Genomic DNA, 22,225 nt, shown 5'->3' on the forward strand with positions numbered 1-22,225 from the left:
ACCTCCAAGGTCCCTTTGGTATTCCGTACTCTGTAAGTTGGAACAACGACAGATTCAACCGAATTAAAACAAAAACCATTTTGTTTTAATCATTTGGCAAGATTTATTTAAAACTTACTGAAGTACAATTTAGGAACTCAGCCAGTTAAGCATAGTTATGACCAAGTGGATTCAGGATTTGAACAATGCAACATACAACAGTTTGCTTAATGACCATACAAGTTAGAATGAAACAGAAAAAAGTGACTTATGACCATTTGTCACACTTAATGACCATTGCAGCATCCCCAGGGAAGCTGGATTCGTTTAACAACGGCAGAGATTCACTGAACGAACACCTGTGGCAAGAGAGGTCATAAAATGGGGGGCGGGGGGGCTCACTGAACCAATGTCTCAGTTAGCAACCGAAATTTCGCACTCAACTGTGGTCATAAGTCAAGGCCTGTCTGTGCAATTGATTGGCAATGAGGGAGATTATCAATGGAAGAGAAATATCAAATTTACAGTTAATATTACACCGAGAAGAAATCGGTGTTTTATCGATGGTATATTAGATTAATATACCATCGACAAAACACCAATTTCCTCTCCTTTCCTTTCCTTCCTTTTCAATTCTACCTTTAAAATCTGTTTTATTCTATTAGATTAATAAAACAGATTTTAAAGGTAGAATTTTTTTTAGCAGGCCATTATTTTGTTTAAACTGAATATTACTAAACTTTATCTATATATATAAAAGCAAAAGACCCCACACGCATCATCACAAAATCTCCAGAACCGTAAAGCCTACAAACCTGAAATTTGGCACGTATGTTCCTCTTGGCTTCTAGGGGCTCACTAAGAAAGGATTTTTCAAAATGACCATCAGAGCATTTAGTATTTCCTATATTATTATTATTAACAAGCTCTGATGCTAAAGTTCTACTCCCCTTCCCCACCTGGAAAGAAATCTCTTCCAAATGCAAAACACAAGCAGAGGAGTTTCAGTTTCACAGCACCAAGCAGCTTTAGTACAGAACAGTTGAGCTAAGCCACGCCCAGGCTCCTTGCTGTCTCCTTCTTGCTCACACAGCAAATACTGCTTCAGTTTCCAAACAGCCCTCAACTCTCTCACACACTGACAGGACACTAGCCAGATGAATACCGATGGATGCTGGTAAGCAAAGGGACAATTTTCCCCCTTATTTTCCTCCCAAAAAACTAAGCCCGACCACATAGCTTTGTAGCAAAGTACAGGTATCGAGCTAGTATTTTTATAAAATATACCAAGCTGACTTCGAACAGGATAACAGCTGCCAGCATTTTCTATCTTTCTTACCGAAAAACACAAATAATTTCTTTCATGAAAGAAGGGCAAATTAAGTTAGGAGCTTATGTATCAACGTCAGAATGAGCTGCATATTTTAAAATGTGATGGGAGATTTTAACATGATGTGGATTTTTTTTTTTTATGATTATCATTTTTTGCATGCCACATCCTAAGTCTGGGTTTCTCCTAGCATAAGATTATAACGTGTAAGATTTGTCAAACCAGAGAGAACTTATTGTAACGTATAATTTGTCATTCAAATCATGCTGCTTAAGATTGCCAATTACCATGCAATAATCTTATTTTAATGCTGATTTATTTCAACATATTTTTTTCAACTCCCAGACTGATGTGCAATATTTTAATATGTAGATTTATATCAATGTCATTTTGGAAATTATTTCTTGTCCAACTTACAGCGCCTGAAAACCCTTCATGCTCTTTATTAATAACTTGCTTTTTCCTCGACTTTTCCTTGTCTCTTTTTCCAATGATATTTATGCACCATTGCTAGAGTAGGCAGGATGGGCGGCCCACGAATCTAATAAATAAAACTCACAGCCAGCTTTTGTAAAATGTTTATATAAATGTGAAAAAGTTCTAGGAGAAAGTCACTAAATACAGATAACCTGTTTCCCTGAAAATACAACCTACCCTGAAAGTAAGTCCTAGCTTGATTTTTACACATGTGCCCAATATAAGCCCTACCCCTCCCCCCCAAAAAATAAGCCCTAAATAAGATCCCACCCACTCCAGAGTACATGCGTAAAAATTAAGCTAGGGTGGGGATGGAGGGGGTAGAGCTGCCCTACTACTTACATTTGGACAGTTGTAGCCAGGCCTCGCACACCCCGACACCTGCCTTGCCGGCCCATTTCTTCTGCACCCGGCAAGGCTGGCAAGGATTTCCTCAAGGCCTCTGACAGCGAAAAGGAGGCCAGGGGCAACAAATGCAAGTGAGGTTAGTCAGTGGATAACATCCCCTGAAAATAAGACCTGGTGCCTTTTTTTGGTGGCAAAAACATATATAAGACAGGGTCTTATTTTTGGGGAAACACAGTAGTCATTTAGTGCCTGTTCAAAGTTACAATGGCACTGAAAATAATGACTTATGACCATTTTCCACACTTATGACCATGGGCAGCATCCCAGTCGGTGGTCACCTGACTTACATTCGGATGCTTGAACCACTGACTCGCATTTACGACGGTTGCAATGATCGGGAGTCATTTTGCAACCTGTGGGCAAGCGAAGTCCGTGGAGAACTCAGATTCACTGAACGACTGTGTCCCTGATTTTAACAACAAGCCGTGATTCCCTTAACAAAGGTGGCAAGAAAAGCAGTACAAGGGGACGGATTCACTTGACAAACGGTTCACTGAACAACCGTAAATGTTGGGCTTGATTATGGTCAATTGAAGGCTCCCTGTATGAGTCAGCCGTGTGCTTCAGCCTTCAAAAAGGCGAATGCAATCCTAGGCTGCATTAGCAGAGGGATAGAATCAAGATCCGGGAAAAGTTCTACTATCGCTTTACAAAGCCTTAGTAAGATCAGACTTGGAGTACTGAAACCAGTTTTGGTCACCGCGTTATAAAAAAGATGTTGAGACTCTAGAAAAAGTACAGAGAAGAGCAACCAGGATGATGAGGGGACTGGAGGCTAAAACATACGACGAACGGTTGCAGGAACTGGGTATGTCTAGTCTAGGGAAGAGAAGGACCAGAGGAGACAGGAGAGCAGCCTTCCAATATTTGAGGGGCTGCCCCAGGGAGGAGGAGGAAGGGGGTTCAATCTATTCTCCAAAGCACCTGAAGGCAGGACAAGAAGCAACAGATGGAAACTAACCAAGGAGAGAAGCAACTTAGAACTAAGGAGAAATTTCCTGACAGTCAGAACAATTAATAAGTGGAACAAATTGCCTCCAGAAGTTGTAAATGCTCCAACACTGGAGGTTTTTTTTAAGAAGAGATTGACTGAAATGGTGTAGGGGGCAGGGGGTTGGACTAGAAGACCTCCAAGGTCCCTTCCAACTCTGTCATTCTCTTATACCGACATCACCAGATGTGTTGTGTTGTGTTGTCTTTCCCAGAGATATTGACATGTCTTTCAACCTCTCTTTTCTTCTCTCTCTTGTGTCTTTGCAGCACAAAGCCCCACCACGGCTGATCCTTTGCAACAGGCATACGCTGGAGTACAGCAATACGCAGGTCGTTAGTATTAACACTTTCCCCCAATAACCCTTTCACTTTCACTTTCGGGGGGGCTTAGAAAAGTCACATCCATGGTTCATCTCATTCATTGTATCTCAGCAGGGCAAAGGGGCAACATCTGTGCTTTGCCTTAAGAGGCATTTGTTTATTTTTTTAGGTTTATCAATAAAGGAGAATATTTGTAGCTCGGGGCTGAAATGAAAGGTGCTTGCTGCTCTCCAAGTTTGGTTGTTTCCTTGCAAGTGTTTCATGACCCAACTAGATAACATCATCAGCGCTAGAAGGGAGTGGAGTTTGTGGAGAGGAGGAGGGGGTGATAGGAGGAGGAGTACGGCTGTGGTTTCTTGGTGCTCTCCGAGGTTGGTGGTTTTCTTGCGGACGTTTCATGACCCGACTAGGTAATATCATCAGTGCTAGAAGGGAGTGGGATTTGTGGAGAAGAGGGGAGAGATGGGAGGAGTAGGGAGACCGTACATCCTTGGTGCTCACCGAGCTTGGTTGTTTTCTTGCGGACGTTTCATGACCCAACTAGGTAATATCAGTGCTAGAAGGGAGGGGGTTTGTGGAGAGGAGGAGGAGGAGGAGGAGGAGGAGGAGGAGGAGGAGGAGGAGGAGGAGGAGGAGGAGGAGGAGGAGGAGGAGGAGGAGGAGGAGGAGGAGGACAACTGTGGGGTCATTGGTGCTCTCTGATTGTGGTTGTTTTCTTTCAGACGTTTCATGACCCAACTAGGTAACCTCATCAGTGCTAGAAGGCAGTGGGGTTTGTTCTCTGTTTATATACCAAGTGATTTCATTAGAAGAGAATATTTATACTCATCTTTGAACTGTGGGGTCGTTGGTGCTCTCTGATCATGGTTGTTTTCTTGCAGATGTTTCGTTACCCAACTAGGTAACATCATCAGTGCTAGAAGGGAGTGACGTTTGGTGTCTGTTTATATACCGGTGGCTTAACCTACATCAGCATTGGTGGAAATGGTCTTGATGGTGCCTTGATTAGGCTGTGGTCTACTCATTGTTTGTCTGAGTTGGTAGTTCCGTGACGGGGATATTGTAGTAAACAATATATAAGCAGTGAGTAAAATCAAGCTAAAAAAAAAATCCAGGCTTTGGGGTCCAACTGGCAATCAAGATGCATCCAAGAAGAAAGGAAAGACACATATTCAAAGGACCATCTGATCCTGCTCACATTTACCTGACCTGCCAGAATGGAGAGGCAAAAAATGTTAGAGCTCTCCTCTCTTAAGAACGTCCATCTAGCAGGACCAAGGAGAAGGGCCTTCTTAGCGGTGGCTCCCTCCCTGTGAAGCATTTTCCCTACACGGATAAGATTGGCCCTCATCTTGACACTATTTTTGAAGGCCTCGTAGACCTGGTTTTGCCAATGAGATTGGGGACCCAAGACTGGGGTGGAACCAGTGGTGGGATTCAAAACATTTTACTACCGGTTAGGTGGGTGTGGCTTGGTGGGCGTGGCAGGGGAAGGTTACTGCAAAATCCCATTCCCATCCCACTAACCTACTTTCCAGCTCCGTTCTCCTGTGCAGGGGGAATCCTAGCCGATCAGCTAGGACTCGATAGGAGGCAGAGAATAGGTGAGGGTGGGGCCAGTCAGAGGTGGGATTTGCCGGTTCTCTGGACTACTCAAAATTTCTGCTACCGGTTCTCCAGAACTGGTCAGAACCAGCTGAATACCCACCTCTGGATGGAACCCATCAAATGGCTCATTTCCAAAGCAACAGAGGGCAGGAGAAGAAACAAGAGATGGAAACTCATCAAGGAGAGAAGCAAAATGGAATCCAGCAGAAACTTCCTTAGAATGAGGACAATTTAACCAGTGGAACAGCTAGCCACCAGAAGTTGTAAGTGCTTTATCGCTGGAGGCTTTTAAGAAGTGAATGGACTACCACTTATCTGAAATACTATAGGGTGTCCTGCTTGAGCAGGGGGGGCTAGACTAGAAGACCTCCAAGGTCCCTTCCATCTCTGTTCTGAATTGGACCATTTTTAATCCTTATCCTTATCATTTGAGGGTTATCAGCAGGAGGGATGTGGAATTATTGTTCAGAGTCACTGTGAGTGACTTGGCTGCAGGGGTGGGATTCTACCGGTTCAAACCGGTTCACATGAACCGGTTACTCCAAAGATCAGCTGGGAGCAAGCTGGTTTGCTCCGACGATCAGCTATTGGGCCCATCTGCCCGCCCCAGTTCTAGTCTGTGCTTTATTTCTGGATTTTCCAGCTCAGCTCATTTACACGGCACCACAGATTGTCACCCGTCAGCTGTTTTACACACAGTTCTAAGCAGCAGAAGGTGTGTTGCAAACTTGAACCCCACCCCTACTTGGCGGACATATAAATTTTCTTAGATAAATACGTTCCATGCTTGGGTTAAGAAATTTTGCACAGATTTGGGAACCGGGAGATTAGTTCAACTCAGGGGTCGCTCGTGCAGTTTAGGACATGCCACAATTTCACCAGGATATTGTAGAAAATATTCAAAACAGACGCCTCAGTATCTTTTCACACCTAACAAATCCAGCTTGTTGCTTCAACCAATTAGTTTGCTTCCGGTGGTGCAAAGGACACCCATGAGTCCTTGCTGTGCAGGGGGTGTTTTTTGGGGTGGGATCCGGAGATGTAAATTTCAAAACTGGTTGGCATTTCATTCCCTCTCTTAATTGCGTGTACGGCTTGACAGATAGGTCATGTTGAGATGTTCAATGCTAAGAGCCGCATCTCTTAATTAAAGTCCAAGTATGCAAATGGACACTTGCTTGCTTTCCTGCTTCCTGCTGGGGACCCCAGGGGTTCATTATTTTGGATTCCGTTTGAGATCGGAGAAGCCTTTCCACTTGCCGTTGGCTGTACTGAGGCCTCTGTTATCCAGATCACTCGAGGTGCTGAGATTTAATTCTACACCTTAGTGCAATCCAGATTTATGGGCTGGGTTCCAATTGGCTGAGACTCTAACAAGAATGTAGAGAAGAGCAATGAAGATGATGAGGGGACTGGAGGCTAAAAATATGAAGAACGGTTGCAAGAACAGGGCCTGGCTAGTCTAGGGAAGAGAAGGACCAGGGGAGACAGGAGAGCAGTCTTCCAATATTTGAGGGGTGCCACACAGAGGAAGGGGTCAAGCTACTCTCCATAGCACCAGAAGGAAGGACAAGAAGCAATGGATGGAAACTAACCAAGGAGAGAAGCAAGGTAGATCTAAGGAGAAATTTACTGACAGTTAGAACAATTAATAAGTGGAACAACTTGCCTCCACAAGTTGTAAATGCCCCAACACTGGAATTTTTTAAAGAAGAGATTGGACAACCACTTGACTGAAATGGTATAGGGTTTCCTGTTTCAGCACAGGGGGGTGGAATAGAAGATCTTCAAGGTCTCTTCCAACTCTGTTATTCTGCTACACTCCCCATGGAATCTCTAACTGTTAAAATACTTAAGAGTTGCCTTATAGTTGAAGGGTAATACACCGAAAAGGGGAGGAAAATATTTCTCTTAGGTCTGTTCCTGTAGGCCATGGAATTTCAGCAATTTGTACGAGAGTGGTGGGAGCTGAGAAGTTGTGAATGCTCCAACACTGGAAGTTTTGAAGAAGACATTGGGCAACCCTTTGTCTGGACTGTTATAGGGTGTCCTGCCTGAGTAGGGGGTTGGACTAGAAGACCTCCAAGGTCCCCTCCAACTCTCTTATTGTGTTGTTATTCTGAGTGATGAGAGTTGTAGCCACCTTGTTTGGGAATGCGAAGGTTGAGCATCATGTCTGCAGAGCACCAACTTGGAAAAGTCTAACCCTATACACTATGTTATAATTATACCCTACATAGGCTGGACAAAAAGCAATGGGTGGAAACTAATCAAGGAGAGAAGCAATTTAGAACTAAGGAGAAATTTCCTGACTGTTAGAACAATTAATCAGTGGAACAACTTGCTTCCAATAGTTATGAATTTTGCAACACTGGAAGTTTTTAAGAAGAGATTGGATAACCATTTGTCTCAAGTGGTGTATGATTCCTGCTTAAGCAGGGGGTTGGACTAGAAGACCTCCAAGGTCCCTTCCAACTCTGTTATTCTATATTTGTTGTCTTCTTATTTTGGTAAGGTAGATGTCAAGTTTCCAAGTGATGAAGTCCATTTAAAAAGAATATATACTAAGCCTAACTAACATGGCTAGACATATGTCCATTTCGGGCTTGACAGTAGAAGGTCTACATTAAGCCATATGAAGTTAAGACATGCCCCAAATAAGTTAGGATTGGCTAATTCCATCATCATCATCATCATCCATCATCCATCATCATCATCTCCATATACTAAAATTCTGTGGTTTGCAGCCCAAGTACATTTAGAGGGTGTCCTATGGGGGAAGCTGCCTTAAATTGTACCATCTGCATTTCTCTGCCATTTTCACAAGAATGTGTTCTGCAAAAAGTTAAGCTGATGTAACCTGTTGAGGAACAGGTATCAGGCAAGGTTTAGGATAAAAAGGTAAGGCATCAAGCTTATCTCCAAGAGACCTCCATGTCATTTCCTTGGCAACAACGTAAACATGGCCAATTCTAGCCAATCTTGGCTGGTTTTGAATCAGACGACCAAGAACGAGCTTGAGTGTAGGAGACCATCAGCAAATGCCAAGCTGGGGCTAGACCAGGAAATGAGGTCTCAGAAGAAGATCACCTCGCATCTCATTGCAAGAGAACAATAGGGGCAATGTCTGTGCATTAAACTGACTGGAAGGAGACCATTTCTGCATTTTTCATAATTAAACCATGATTGGAGGCTTGTTCTTTCCTCCAAAGGACTTTGAGATGTCTCAGTACATCCTGGTCTACCTTCTGCATCTTGAAATTGTTGAAATCGGCTGTTGTGACTCCTCATCATTCATGGGCCACCCAATTTTTTTCCCCATCCGTCAAACCGGTCGATGTAATAAGTTCACCATTCCAAATGACCAATTGAGGCACAGGATTTGCACAACCGTGGAAGGTGAACATCTAACATCTGCAGAGATTCTCAGTCATCCAGCTCATGGTTGTCCCCAAAGTGCTTCTTCCAAAAGGCAACTGGACTTTCTTGTTGTTGTTGTTGTTGTTGTTGTTTTTCCCATGAAAACATTTTGCTTCTCATCCAAGAAGCTTCTTTGGTAACGAAGACATTTCCTGACAATTGGAACAAATTTATCCGAGGAACGCCTTGCCTCCAGAAGTTGTGGCTGCTCCATCACTGGAGGTTTTCAAGAAGAGATTGTTTGAAAAAGGGGATATAGGGTCTCCTGCTCAAGCAGGGGGTTGGACTAGATGACCTCCGAGGACCCTTCCAACTCTGTTCTTCTGTTGTTTATTCTTCCATTCCTGAAGTTTCAGAAGAAGTACCGCTTCATTAATCCTTAGGTACTTTATGAATACTAACACTTTATAACTACTTAATACTTTATAAAGTATGATTATCGCTTTATAAAACTACTTAGTAAGGTCACATCTGGAATACTGCATCCAGTTGTGGTCAGCACATTACCCAAAAAAACGTTGAGATTTTGGGAAAAGGGCAGAGAAGAGCAGCTAAGACGATTAAAGGCCTGGTGATGAAAATGTCTGAAGAACAGTTGCAGGATTTGGGTTTGGCCAGTCTAGAGAAAAGAAGGATAGCAGAATTCCAATATTTGAGGGGCTGCCACAAAAAAGAGCGGGTCAAATTATTCTCCAAAGCACCAGAAAGCAGGACAAGAAACAAAGGATGGAAACTAATCAAGGAGAGAAGCAACCTGGAATTAAAAGACCACCTTTGTAAAATGATATAAGGTCTCCTGCTTGTGTAGGGAGCTGGACTAGAAGATCTCCAAGGTCCCTTCCAGCTGTTCTGACCCAAACCTTGTTCCAAGGAAACAAACACCAAACGGAGGTAACAGCAAAACCTTTTATGAATTCCGTTCCTTCATGGTTAAAAGGCTGTTTCAAACTAATGGTCTCTGGTAAGAACGAGTCTTGCCAAGGTGGTGCCAGGCTGCCAAGAACACTAGATAAAGTTGCCAAGAACTATTTTAAACACAAAGAGTTTCCAAACACAAACTAAGAGAGTCTGAACGTCCACAAGGCTTGAGTGCAAAAACTTCTTTGCTTCCTGCAAAGAACTCCGGTTTCTCAGCTGGCTTTTATCTCTTAAGGGAGGGGCCATTATCTTGCAGCCTTACTCCAGAGTCACCCATGCTGATGCAGCTGTTCTTTCCTTCGAGCAGCCCTGCACACACGTGCACTGGGCACAGGCTCCTCGGGGGCCTCTTCATCACTGCTGCCAGCCTCCACAATCTCCAAAGGCAGCACTCCATTCCCTGATGGTCCTGGCCCCATCCCTGCATCCCACGCAGGCCCCTCATCTGAATCCTCGCTCTCCAAGACCTCAGCCGTCCACACCTGCTGCCGGCGAACCACAACACCAGCTCTATTCTGATTGAAGCTTCTTGGATGAGGAGCAAGATGTTTTCAAAGGAAATAAACCAAGGAAATCCAGTTTCCTTTTGGAAGCTGAACTTCCTTTAGCTCTTCCAAGCTATTCTATCTCCTCCTTCCAATGTTGAATGTTAGGAAGTTTAGCTTCCTAAATTTTGGGAAGTGTAGAGTTGTAATTGCAGGAATGTTCCAATCTCGGATGGCAAACCTCAGATAAAGAATGTTTCCAAGCAAATACAACTCAGGCAAACAACGTCACTCATCTAAAGGAGGATTAGAGAGAGGAAGTAAACATATGTTAGACTTTAACTAGAGATAATTAATTGTGTTAATTACTATGCTAAACAGTAACGAAAGTTAAGCAGTAACCAAAGTTAACCAATGATGGAGGATAACTAAAAATGTGTATAAACGCAAGACTAGACTCCAATAAAGATCATCATGATTCAGTTGTTCATGATCAAACAACTCGACTGCCTCGTCATTACAACAGGGAAGGTCTTCCAAAAGACTGTTTCTGACCCATGAGATTGAATTCTTGGTTGAGAAGATGATAAGTTTCCTTTCTTGTTTCTGCAAGGGCCTTAAAGTCTACTTTTCTTCCTTTCTCCCTCTAGCTGCTTATCCTGCTGCCTATGGTCAGATAGGCCAAGCCTTCCCACAGCCACCTCCCATGATACCACAGCAACAGAGAGAAGGTGAGTTTTCTGACCTGGGTTTCCCGAGATCATGAAGCCAACTCCTCGACCCTTTTATTTAGGGTAAAGTGAATTCCTCTCCAGCAAAGTCCCAGCAAACAGTCTTTCATGAGATTTCACAATGACAGACCTTTATCGGGCTTGGAGAGTTGCCAGGCCTTTATCGGGCTTGGAGAGTTGCCAGGCCGATAGCTTCCAAACGCCACGCTGTAGCAGCAATGACTTGGCAAGAAGTCAGGAACAGACCTTCACCTTCATGAATTGAACTGTCTCCTGCAAAACCCCACTCCCCTTTCGCTCCTCTTCATTCCCTATGGGAGGGGCTGTTCACTGTCCACTTGAGCCTGTACTCCCGAGTTGACCCTTGTTCCTTAATTGGTTCCCTTCTCCTGGCAGCTCTGTGCATGCGCATACTGGGAATAGGCTCCAGCTATTCTTCTGCCTCACTGATCTCCAACTCCAAAGGCAGATGATAATTGTTGGACGGCCCTGGCCCCATCTCTGCCTTTGACGCAGAGCCTTCGTCAGAACCTTCTCCCGACTCCAGGACAGGCCCATGTTCCTCCCCAACCTCCTCACTTACCGAGTCTGTCGCCAGCTTCGTTGGCTGCTGGTGGGCCACAACAATGAGTCTTTGAGAGGCTGAAATGCTGAAATGACCGTGGACTTTCTCTAGCTTCAGAAACAAGGCTAAACCAACTGTCCCATAGGATATTGCAGGTATCCAGGGCTCAGAGCAGAAGAGACATCTTGTTAGAGGTGGCCAAATCAACAGTAAATCAAGGGAAGAGGATAAGTTATTTATAAGAGCCTTGGTGTCGCAGTGGTTAGAATGCAGTATTGCAGGCTAACTCTGCTCACTGGCTGCAGTTCGACCCTGACGGACTCAAGGTTGACTCAGCCTTTCCTCCTTCTGAGGTCAATAATATGAGGACCCAGATTGTTGGGGGGCAAGAGATTGACTCTGTAAACTGCTTAGAGAGGGCTGGAAAGCACCATGAAGCAATATATACGTAAGTGCTATTGTGATAGATGAATAGATAGATAAATAGACAGACAGACAGACAGACAGACAGACAGACAGACAGACAGACAGACAGACAGACAGACAGATGATATACAGTTATGGTGTCTTGGTGGTTAGAATGCAGTATTGCAGGTTAACTCTGCCCACTGCCAGGAGTTTGATCCTGACTGGCTCAAGGTTGACTCAGCCTTCCATCCTTCTGAGTAAAATGAGGACCCAGATTGTTGGGGGTCAATAGGCTGCTTAAGGAGGGCTATAAAGCGGTGTGAAGCGTTATATAAGTCTATTAAGATGGATGGATGGATGGATGGATGGATGGATGGATGGATGGATGGATGGACGGACGGACAGACAGACAGACAGACAGACAGACAGACAGATAGATAGATACAGTAGATAAATAAGATGGATGGATGGATGGACAGACAGAGAGACAGATAGAGAGACAGATGAGAGAGAGAGAGAGAGAGAGAAATTGATGATAGAGAGATAGAGAGATAGATTGATAGATGATGGATACAGTACATAGATACAGCAGATAGATTAGATAGATAGAAAGATGGATGGATGGATGGATAATAGACAGACAGAGATGATTGATAGATTGGTAGATAATAGAGATTGATAGGTAGGTAGGTAGGTAGGTAGGTAGGTAGGTAGGTAGGTAGGTAGGTAGATAGATAGATATAGACAGACAAAGACAGACAGATACAATAGATGGATGGATGGATAGACGGAGGGGCAGACAGACAGACAGATAGAGATAGACAGATGAGAGAGAGATGAGAGATAGATGATAGAGATAGTTTGATCAATAGATGATAGATACAGTCAGGGGTGGGATTCTACCAATTCACACCTATTCGCTAGAACCGGTTGTTAACATTCTAAGCAGTTTGGAGAATCGGTTGTCAGAAGAAATTACTGGCCTAATCCTGTAAGGAAGGCAGGAAGGAAACATTCTGGTGTTGCTTACAGAAACTGCCTCTCCATTAACCCTTATTACATTCTTGGCAGGACTAGACTTCCTGTCTCAGGAACTTCTCTGGAGGTTTTTTTTTGTCCTTTGCTGGTACTTTGCTTGTGTTGATGACCATTCAAAGTTACAATGGCACTGAAAAAAAGGGACTTATGACCATTTTTCACACTTACGACAGTTGCAGCATCCCCACAGTCATGAGAGGCCAGGCGAGGAGATGCGTGCCTCAATGTGATATTGAGTTGGCCACACCCAGCCAATAACATGACCACCAAGCCATGTCCACCCAGTCACATGACCACCAAGCCACGCCCACCACCTAAGCCACGCCCACAGAACCGGTTGTTAAAATTTTGGAATCCCACCCCTGGATACAGTAGATAGATGAAGCAGATAGATAAGATAGAGAGAGAGAGAGATGATAGATAGGTAGATATCATCAATCGCTTTTTTCAGTGCCATTGTAGCTTCAAACAGTTGCTAAATGAACGATTGCAAGTCAAGGACTATCTATGATTGAGAAAAGAACAAACTGCCATGTTTTTCAACTTGATATTCACCAAATGTCTTGGTTTATCTGCCTTCTGTTTACAGCCACTGGTGTCAAAATCCAGGAACTTTAAGATAAGATGAAAAGGAGGTGGGGGGAGGGAATAGGCTAAATCTTCCTGTTCTTGAACTTTATAGATGTCATGTAGATCTTGAGAGGGTTTCTGACTTACAATAGACACAACAACACGCTCTAAAGACAGAGGCCTTATTTCTCAAGAGGATTGTTAATGCCTAATTCCAGGACAACATGCTGAAGGGAGCCAAGCTCAAAAGTTCCACTGCTTATTTGATCCACTTTTATCCAAATGTGTACCTTTTTTTTTTCTATGGTGGAATTTTTCTTTATCCTTGAGACTTTTTATGACACCAATTTAGAGAGCCCACAGCTCTTTGCCAACCCTCTTACAGTGGATCACGTGAGCCTTGAGAAGAAGCCGCTGGCTGGAGGCTTCGTTTAGGCTTTGACCCCATGGTGGAAACCATCCTTTTAACATTTGTTCTCCCCTCTTCTATTTCGACTTACGGATGCCCCTGCTGGGCAAACCAGCTTTGAACTGTAATTCAATTTTCCTTGAAGCCTAGTAAGAAAATTAATCTAATCCATGAAAGCTTGCATTTTTTTTCAGGTATCTTCCTTCATACCTCCGGTCCTAATATCTCTATCTGTCTGTCTGTCTGTCTGTCTGTCTGTCTGATTATCTGATTATCTGTCCATCCATCTCCATTTATATCATATCTATTTATCTATCCATCCATCCATCCATCTATCTATTTATCATCTCTCTCTCCATCCATCCATCCATCTGTATTATCTATCAATCCCTCTATCTATCCCTCTATCATCTCTCTCTCCTTCCATCCATCCATCCATCCACCTGTACCTATCTATCTAGCTATCCAACTATCCAGCTATCTATCTATCTATCTATCTAATCTGTTCATTTGTCTAATCTATCTATCTATCTATCTATCTATCTATTCATCTATCTATCTATCCATTCATCCATCCATCCATCTATATATCTATACACACACACACATTCATAGCACACACACACACACACACATCTAATCATCTTAATCATTTTATACATCCATCTATCTGAATCACCTCAAGGTGAGATGGATGGCAAATAAATTTAATAACTCTAATAAATAAATAAACAAACAAATATCTTACCCATCCATTATCTATCTTATCTATCTATCCATCCATCCATCCATCCATCCATCCATCCATCCATCCATCCATCCATCCATCTATCTATCTATCTATCTATCTATCTATCTATCTATCTATCTATCTAGCTATCTCTTATCTAGCTATCATCTTTCTATCATCTATCATTTATCTATGTATGTATCCATCATCTAGCTATCCAGCTATCCATCTACCGGTATCTGTCTATCATCTATCCTACCTTAACTATCATATTTCTATAATCTATCTATATTTACCCTATTTAATCTATTTATCTATCTATCTACCTACCTACTTACCTGCCTACAGTATATCTGCCACATTTCCTTTCACTAAATTTGGGGTGGGTCTCATGTAATCTGATCATCCCCAGTTCTCTTGAAGCTGGATAAATGTCAATGCCAGAATTCTAAGGAAGAAAATCTTGTAAGGATAAACTTGATTGCATACTCTGGTCTCCTGCAAATGTTCTCTTTCCATTACATTCCTCCTCCCTCAAACCTCCCATCCTTCCAGCCACCATGAACACACCTGATTGGAACCCACAGGAATTCTTAATGTTTACTTATACCTTCAACTTCTAACTTCTGACATGCAATTCTCAAAGCCTGGTGGAGACCTTGCAATATCCTACTGGGAAGGAACTCAAGATTCATATACAGATTAACAGAGTTGGAAGGGACCTTATAGGTCATCTAGTCCAACCCCCCACCCAAGGGGACCCTACACCATTTTTGACAGATGGCAGTCCAGTCTCTTCTTGAAAGCCTCCAGTGATGGAGCTCCCACAACTTCTGAAGGCAACTTCTGTTCCATTGGTTGATGGTTCTCACTGTCAGAAAATTTCTTCTTATTTCTAGGTTGAATCTCTCCTTGATCAGTTTCTGTCCATTGTTCCTTGTCTGGCCTTCGGGTGCTTTAGAAAATAGCTGGACCCCTTCCTCCTCCCTGGGGCAGCCCCTCAAATATTGGAAGACTGCTCTCCTGTCTCCCCTGGTCCTTCTCTTCACTAGACTAGCCAAGCCCAGTTCCTGCAACCATTCATCGTATGTTGTAGCCTCCAGTCCCCTAATCACCCTGGTTGCTCTTCTCTGCACTCTTTCTAGAGTCTCAACTTTTTTATAGTGTGGTGACCAAAACTGGATGCAGTATTCTAGGTGCGGTCTTACTAAGGTTTTATAGAGTGGTATTAGTATTTCCTTTGATCTTGATTGTATTCCTCTGTTAATACAACTTAGGATTGGCTTTTTTGGCTGCTACCACACACTGCTGGCTCCTATTTAACTGGTTGACCACCAAGACTCCAAGATCCCTCTCCCAGTTACTGCTATTGAGCCTGGTTTCACCCAATCTATATGTGTACTTTTGGTTTTTCTTGCCTAAGTGTAAGACTTTACTTTTCTCTACTTCAAATTTCATTGGGCATATTCAACCTGAGGATGAACTCAACAAATGGGCTGGCCTTGCAGAAGACAATAACCACCCAAAGGTATCATTGATCACTTTTGTATGGTGAGGAATAGGTCCCTTCCAACTTTGTTATTCTGAATATAGTCAGCTTTTGTTAATAAGTTCTTGTGGTCTTTTTAAACCTGAGACACCTATTGTCATTTGAGCTTCCACTTTCTTCTCACTGGAACATCTGTAGATGGATTCCCCCCCCCCCCATCCTCTATTATTATTATTGTCCATTGTAATCAATACTTGAGTAAATGGACGTGTATGGAGAAAACCACAAATTCTGAAATAGTTCAGTTGATGAGTTTTACAGCCTTGTATGAAAAGTATTGATTTTTCTGGATGCATTGAGCATTTTGGATTCACCGAGAAGAAGAGAAAACAGAAACACACTGAATTCTTGCACCAAGCATCTTTTGGGCATTAATCCCCCCAAAAAAAAAAAACCCCCAAAGTATTCTTACACAATTCCCCTAAAGTTTGTGAAAGGATACAAACTCTATGAGAAAACTTGGTATAAAGAGAATTTCTTAGCATATTTCTTTTCTGGCACTTTTTTTTTACATCAGAACTTACAGCATTTTTTAAAGAAATGAACTCATTTTCAACTATTCCTTTTGCCAACGCGCTGATATTATTTCTTTATAAGCAGAAGATGAATGCAAAGAGAAAGGGAATAATTCAGAAGAATCAACAAAGATTGCATTACAGGAGAAACACAAAAGCCAAGTTCCCAGCTCAATAAATAAATTGGTGCTGAATAATGCTCCCATTATTATAATCCGAACGACACACATGTATTGTGTTAATTCTACCTACGATTTCTCCAACTGACATCGGTTTAGTCATATCCAGCAAAGATGTAGACCAGAAGGTGACAACTTGCTGGTTGAAGGCTGCAGAAGTTTTCCCTAGTACTTTGTGGACTACCGATTATGTCTAATTTTTTTCTTTTAAATAACACTCGCAACTTAATGCTATGTCTGCTCTTTTGGTTCATTGTCCATCCACATAATTTGCTTATTCCTCACTGTAGGAAAAAATGTGGAATCCCACCACTGGTCTGAGCACCTTGGAATGTAATCAACCAGAACCTTGGAAGATCCACTGTGATGACCCAAAGGGGCGTGGCACAAAAATAACAAAGTCACAAAATTAGATAAATTCCCTTTAATAGCTCCAACTTGGCTCCAAATGTCCAATTATCCTCGGCTGGAGATCAAACTCTTCCAAAAACAGTCCACAAAGGGAAGAAATACAGTCCGAAACCAAAGTACAGATAAATGAGAAATTAAAAAACCGACACAAACCACGCTGAAGTAATTAACACAACAGGGCAGGATAATAAATTGCAGACTTCCAAAAGGTAACGAAGCACACACAGTTGGGAGGACGCCAACATCCAGATAATCCTTGACAAAAATAATGCACGCTTTGCTTCCAGCAAGGTGCTGTGTGCAAACACCCTTCTTATATCCTGTTCTCCCAGCTGCAACTAATGAAAGTGATCAGAGCCCTTTTCGCTCCCGTAAGCCACATTGCTCCTTTCTCTGTTCCTCCTTGTGTGCCCTAGGATGAAGAAGGGGTGGCCTTGGGTCTTCCTCTGAATGCCCAGCCAGACTGTGCCCTTCCTCCGTTTCTTCCACAGCCACCGGATCCACACTCCCTGTCAGCTCCTCAATCTCCCCCTCAGAATCAGACTCCAACAAGGGCATGGCATCCACACATGCTCTCAGCTTTGCAAGCACCCTGGAAAAAAATTTGCATCCGGCAAGTCTTCATCAAGGCTCCCCTTTTCTATTAATCCGAAACGAAAATGCAGCGAGAGAACAGGACTTTCAATCACAACAGAGACCAGGGAATTTTAATGAGCTTTAAATGGGCATCTGTCAGAATCCTGACTTGGCGGAACTGACCTGCCAGCCAAGGATTGAGTAACGGCCCATAAAAAGTGGGGGGGGGGAGAGCCCCTTTGTGAATTCCTCACTCTAACAGGAAAGGCAAAGTTGTAATTTGCAGTGTTGTGACATTATAATTATGCCCCCGTGAAAAGCAAAAGCATTAAAAAACAGACTCGTCTAGATAGGCCAACGTTCTTGTTCCTTCTTCTCCCCACTGGAGGGGTGTGTGTGTGTGTGTGTGAAAGAGAGAGAGAGAGAGAGAGAGAGAGAGAGAGAACCAAAAGATGGCATCCATCCCATCAAAGCCCCATCTCTTAATTACCCACATCAAAATACATAATAACAGAGCTGGAAAGGAAACAGAGCTGGAAGGTTCCTGCACAAGCAGGAAACCTTATATCATTCCAGAAAAAATGGTTGTCCAGTCTCTTCTTGGAAACCTCCAGTGATGGAGCAGCCACAACTTCTGGAGGCAAGAAGTTCCACTAGTTAATTGTCCTCACTCTTAAACTTTCTCCTTAGTTTTCGGTTGCTTTCTCTCCTTGATTAATTTCCATCCGTTGCTTCTTGTCCTGCCTTCAGGTGCTTTGGAGAAGAGGTTGAACTCCTTCTTCTCGGTGACAGCGCCTCAAATATTGGAAGACTGCTGCCCTTCTTATCATCAAATTGGGCAGACATACCCACAATTCCAGCATCTGTTCATATGGTTTAGCCTCCAGCCCCCTAATCATCTTTATTGCTCTTCTCTTGCACTCTTTCTAGAGTCTCAACATCTTTTTTAATATCATGGTGACCACAATTGGATGCAGGATTCCAAGTGTGGCCTTACCAAGGCTGTACATAGCGTTACTGATTGTTCGTTGTCCATCTTCACATTTATAACTCTGTCCTGCAGATATCTCTGTGTCTTCCCTCTCAAATTTCAAGAACCAGGAAGTAGAAATTCCTGAAACTTTATATACTATACCATTCCCACATGACATCTTTCTAAGAAGGCATTGGAGAGCAGATGCTGCTTTTTGTTTCTGGTATCCTTGAAAAAGAGGATTCATCCCATTATGAAAGAATTCTCCTCTTCCTCTTCTTCCTTCTTTTTCCTCCTCCTCCTCCTCCTTCCTTCTTTTTCCTTCTTCCTTTTCTTTTCCCTTTTTCTCCTCCTCCTTCTTTTTCTTCTCCTCCTTCCTCCTTCCTTTTCTTTTTCCTTCCTTTCCTTCTTTTCCTTTCCTTCTTCTTCTCCTTCTCCCCCTCTTCCTTCTTCCTTCTTCCTTTTCTTTTTCCTTCTTTTCTTTTTCCTTTTTCCTTCTGTTTCTTTCTGTTTCCTCCTCCTCCTCCTTTTTTCTTCTTCCTCCTCCTCCTCCTCCGCTTCTCCTTCTTCTGCTTCTTCACAGGAGGGAAATACATCTACTAAGGTTTCACTGTGTCCCTCAACAGAGAGAAAAGAAACCCAATAATTCTGAGGTTTCTAACCAGTTTCCTTCTCATGGGTTAAAAAGTGAGAAGTATCGTTTTATGCATATTTATGCCTCCCCAACATGGTTTTTTAACCACTGGCTTCTGTTAGGCGTCAGAGCTGATCTGATCTCCTTCAGACCATCTTAACAACATGACCAAAAAGAAAGTTTACCTCTTTATTTTATGCCTCACAGTGATTCGTATTTTCATTTCTCAGATACTTTGGGTTATAGAAGACAATGAGTGAGTTGTGGTAGAATCAGGGGTGGTCTTCAAATTTTTTTAGCAAGGGTCTCTCTGTCCTAATGACTGGCTGGGTGGGTGTGGCTGGGTGGGCGTGGCTAGGTGGTCATGTGAATGGGTGGGTGTGGCCAGCTCAATGTCACTTCTTTGCCCTAATTACCTAAAAAAAAGATATATACCAAAAAGTTGTTTATTACTTCATGCATTTAATTACTTAAATAAAAGACTGGGTGAAACCAGGCTTAATAGCAGTGACTGTGAGAGGGATCTTGGAGTCTTAGTGGAGTTTCTGGTGAGTGACGTGATTCTTACCGTATTATTTTGGAATTAATCCCCTCGGAGGCTATGTAATCTGATTTTTCTCAATGGCTCTCTCTTGCAAGTGCTGAGTGGATTGTTTATCTAGCTTGCCACACTTTTACCAGGAGTGAAGTGCTCTTGGCTGAATGCCCAGAAGTTCAATTAAGCCTATTAAGAGCTTTTGCTGCTTGTCTTTCTGAGATTATTGGGAGCTTTCCAAGCCCCAAAGAGTCTTAGCTAGGAGCTCTCCTGAGCCCCTGCGAGCCCCCAGCAGCCCACCCCTGGGTAGAACCCATATTTTGTCCCAACTGAGACATCCTCACTTTCTGACGTCTTACCTCCCTCTCTCTCTCTCTCTCTTTCTCTCTCTCCCTCCCTCTCTCCCTCCCTCTTTCTCTGTCCTCCTCCACCTTCCCCCTAGGACCAGAGGGCTGCAACCTGTTTATCTACCATCTGCCCCAGGAGTTTGGGGACGCAGAGCTGATGCAGATGTTCCTGCCATTCGGTAATGTCATCTCCTCGAAAGTGTTTGTGGATCGGGCGACAAACCAAAGTAAATGCTTTGGTGGGTAAAGATAACAAAACAATTAGATTCATCCAGGAAAGGAACTTTTCTCTGAACTACTTTGACCTTTATTATTATTATTATTATTATTATTATTATTATTATTATTATTATTATTATTATTATTATTATTATTATTATTATTATTTTGGTTTCCTTCAGACTGCTATTTTTATTTTGGTTTATTTTCTGTTTTTTTTGCAAATTTATATTCAGCTGACTTTTCCCTCCCCTCTCAGTTTACCTTTGTTGATCAACTCTGTCCTTCCTTCCCTCCCGTCCCTTTCCGGTACCTTCTCCACCTCCTTCCTTCTTATTGTCTCCGACTCAAGTCCTGTGTTTCCTGCTGCACAAGGGAATATGTGGGGTTGCACACCCCAAATCCTGGCTGCAGAGAATGGGGAAGCCCCCATACACTGGGGGTTGGGGAGGGCTCTAGGACAATTCGCCGTGGCCAACTTATCACAGTCAGCTCATTGCGGGACAGTTCAATGCTGTACTAATCGATCCATTCCGTTACTTTGGCTCAGTGGCTAAGACACTGAGCTTGTCCATTAGAAAGGTCGGCAGTTCGAATCCCTAGCTCCGTGTAACGGAGTGAGCTCCTGTTACTTGTCCCAACAGCTTCTGCCAATCTAGCAGTTCGAAAGCATGTAAAAAAATGCAAGTAGAAAAATAGGGACCACTTTTGGTGGGAAGGTAATAGTGCACCTTCAGTGTTTAGTCGTGCCAGCCACATGACCACGGAGACGTCTTCGGACAGCATTGGCTCTTCGGCTTTGTAATGGAAATGAGCATCACCCCTAGAGCCAGAAATGACTAGCACGTATGTGCAAGGGAAACATTTATCTTTACCTCTGTTGCTTTTATTAAGGGTAGCTACATTTTGGCCAAAATTATCGTAACGGTTGTATTTCTGGATTGACCTACTTTGATTATTATTTGCCAGGATTCCATTTGAAATTCCTTTAAACTTTTGTATTTGTTGAATCGTCCCGCAGTGAATTGGCCACGTTGAGTTGGGCATGTTGAGTTGGCAACATTAAGTTGGCTGCATTGAGTTGGCTGCGTTGAGTTGGCCATGGCGAGTTGTCCCATTCTGCACTGGGAGAAGGGACAGGGAAAGGAGCCATGGAGGAGAGAGGTTGGTCAGGGTGGTGGATGGAGAGAGAAATGTGGAATGTCAAAGCAGAGAAGGAGGGATGGGAAGAAGGGAAGGAAGAGAGGAGAGGTGAATGTGAACTCAACGGTGTAGTTGGTCATCAGCAGGATTCAACCTCCTTTGGCGAAAGACAGAAGGGTTGGAGATGCTCAGCCATCCAGGTCATGGTCGTCCCAAAGGTGCTTTGTCAAAAGGCAACTGGACTTTCTTGGCTTTGCTTGAAGAGGTTTTGCTTCTCATCCAAGAAGCATCTTCTGTTCAGAAACGTCTTCAAGAAAAACCAGGGAAGTCCAGTTGCCTTTTGGAATAGCACCTTTGGGACCCTGAAGGGTTGGGTTTCAGGATGCATGTGGGAACATCAAAGTTTGAACTCTTGGTAGGTGGTCCCCATCCTCGCCCCTCTTTCCTCTTGTGCTGCTGCTAATTGTTTTGGATGCCATGTTGTTGGACGGGGTGGGAGGTGCCACTTGGAACACCTTGCATTCATTTCCCGCCATCACTTCACTCCCCTCATGAGCTGCTCGCTATCCGCTCACCTGCATTGGTTCCAAAACTTCTCTCACCTGCCCAACCCTTGCCTTCCCGCAACAGCCAGGTGGGACCTCAAAAATTGAAGTTCAGGAGGAACTTCTTTGCTTTTTCAATCTTCTCCAGACCCAGCTCAAAGTCAACTTGGGGGCATTTCTCCCCTTCATGTCCAAATTCCAGATGGGTT

The 22,225-nt window shown here is 43.2% G+C and overlaps 1 protein-coding gene across 20 annotated transcripts in view; it reads left to right on the plus strand.

Annotated features, from left to right (window-relative positions):
* Positions 1 to 22,225, plus strand: part of CELF4 (CUGBP Elav-like family member 4) — an 823,187-nt gene that overhangs the window by 755,073 nt on the left and 45,889 nt on the right. For 7 of the 20 annotated variants that reach the window (XM_087958750.1, XM_087958734.1, XM_087958732.1 and 4 more), the window contains 3 exons: positions 3,455 to 3,520; positions 10,590 to 10,670; positions 20,205 to 20,348. In XM_087958750.1, coding sequence (XP_087814876.1) covers positions 3,455 to 3,520; positions 10,590 to 10,670; positions 20,205 to 20,348 — 291 coding nt within the window. The remainder of the gene's footprint in view (positions 1 to 3,454; positions 3,521 to 10,589; positions 10,671 to 20,204; positions 20,349 to 22,225) is intronic. The other 13 variants (XM_087958751.1, XM_087958747.1, XM_087958745.1 and 10 more) reach the window with 5 other exon arrangements.

Source organism: Notechis scutatus, chromosome 2 (assembly GCF_049901735.1).
Source record: "Notechis scutatus isolate UNSWTSFEM ecotype Mainland chromosome 2, rNotScu1.2, whole genome shotgun sequence".
In the NCBI taxonomy this organism is placed as follows: Eukaryota; Metazoa; Chordata; class Lepidosauria; order Squamata; family Elapidae; genus Notechis; species Notechis scutatus.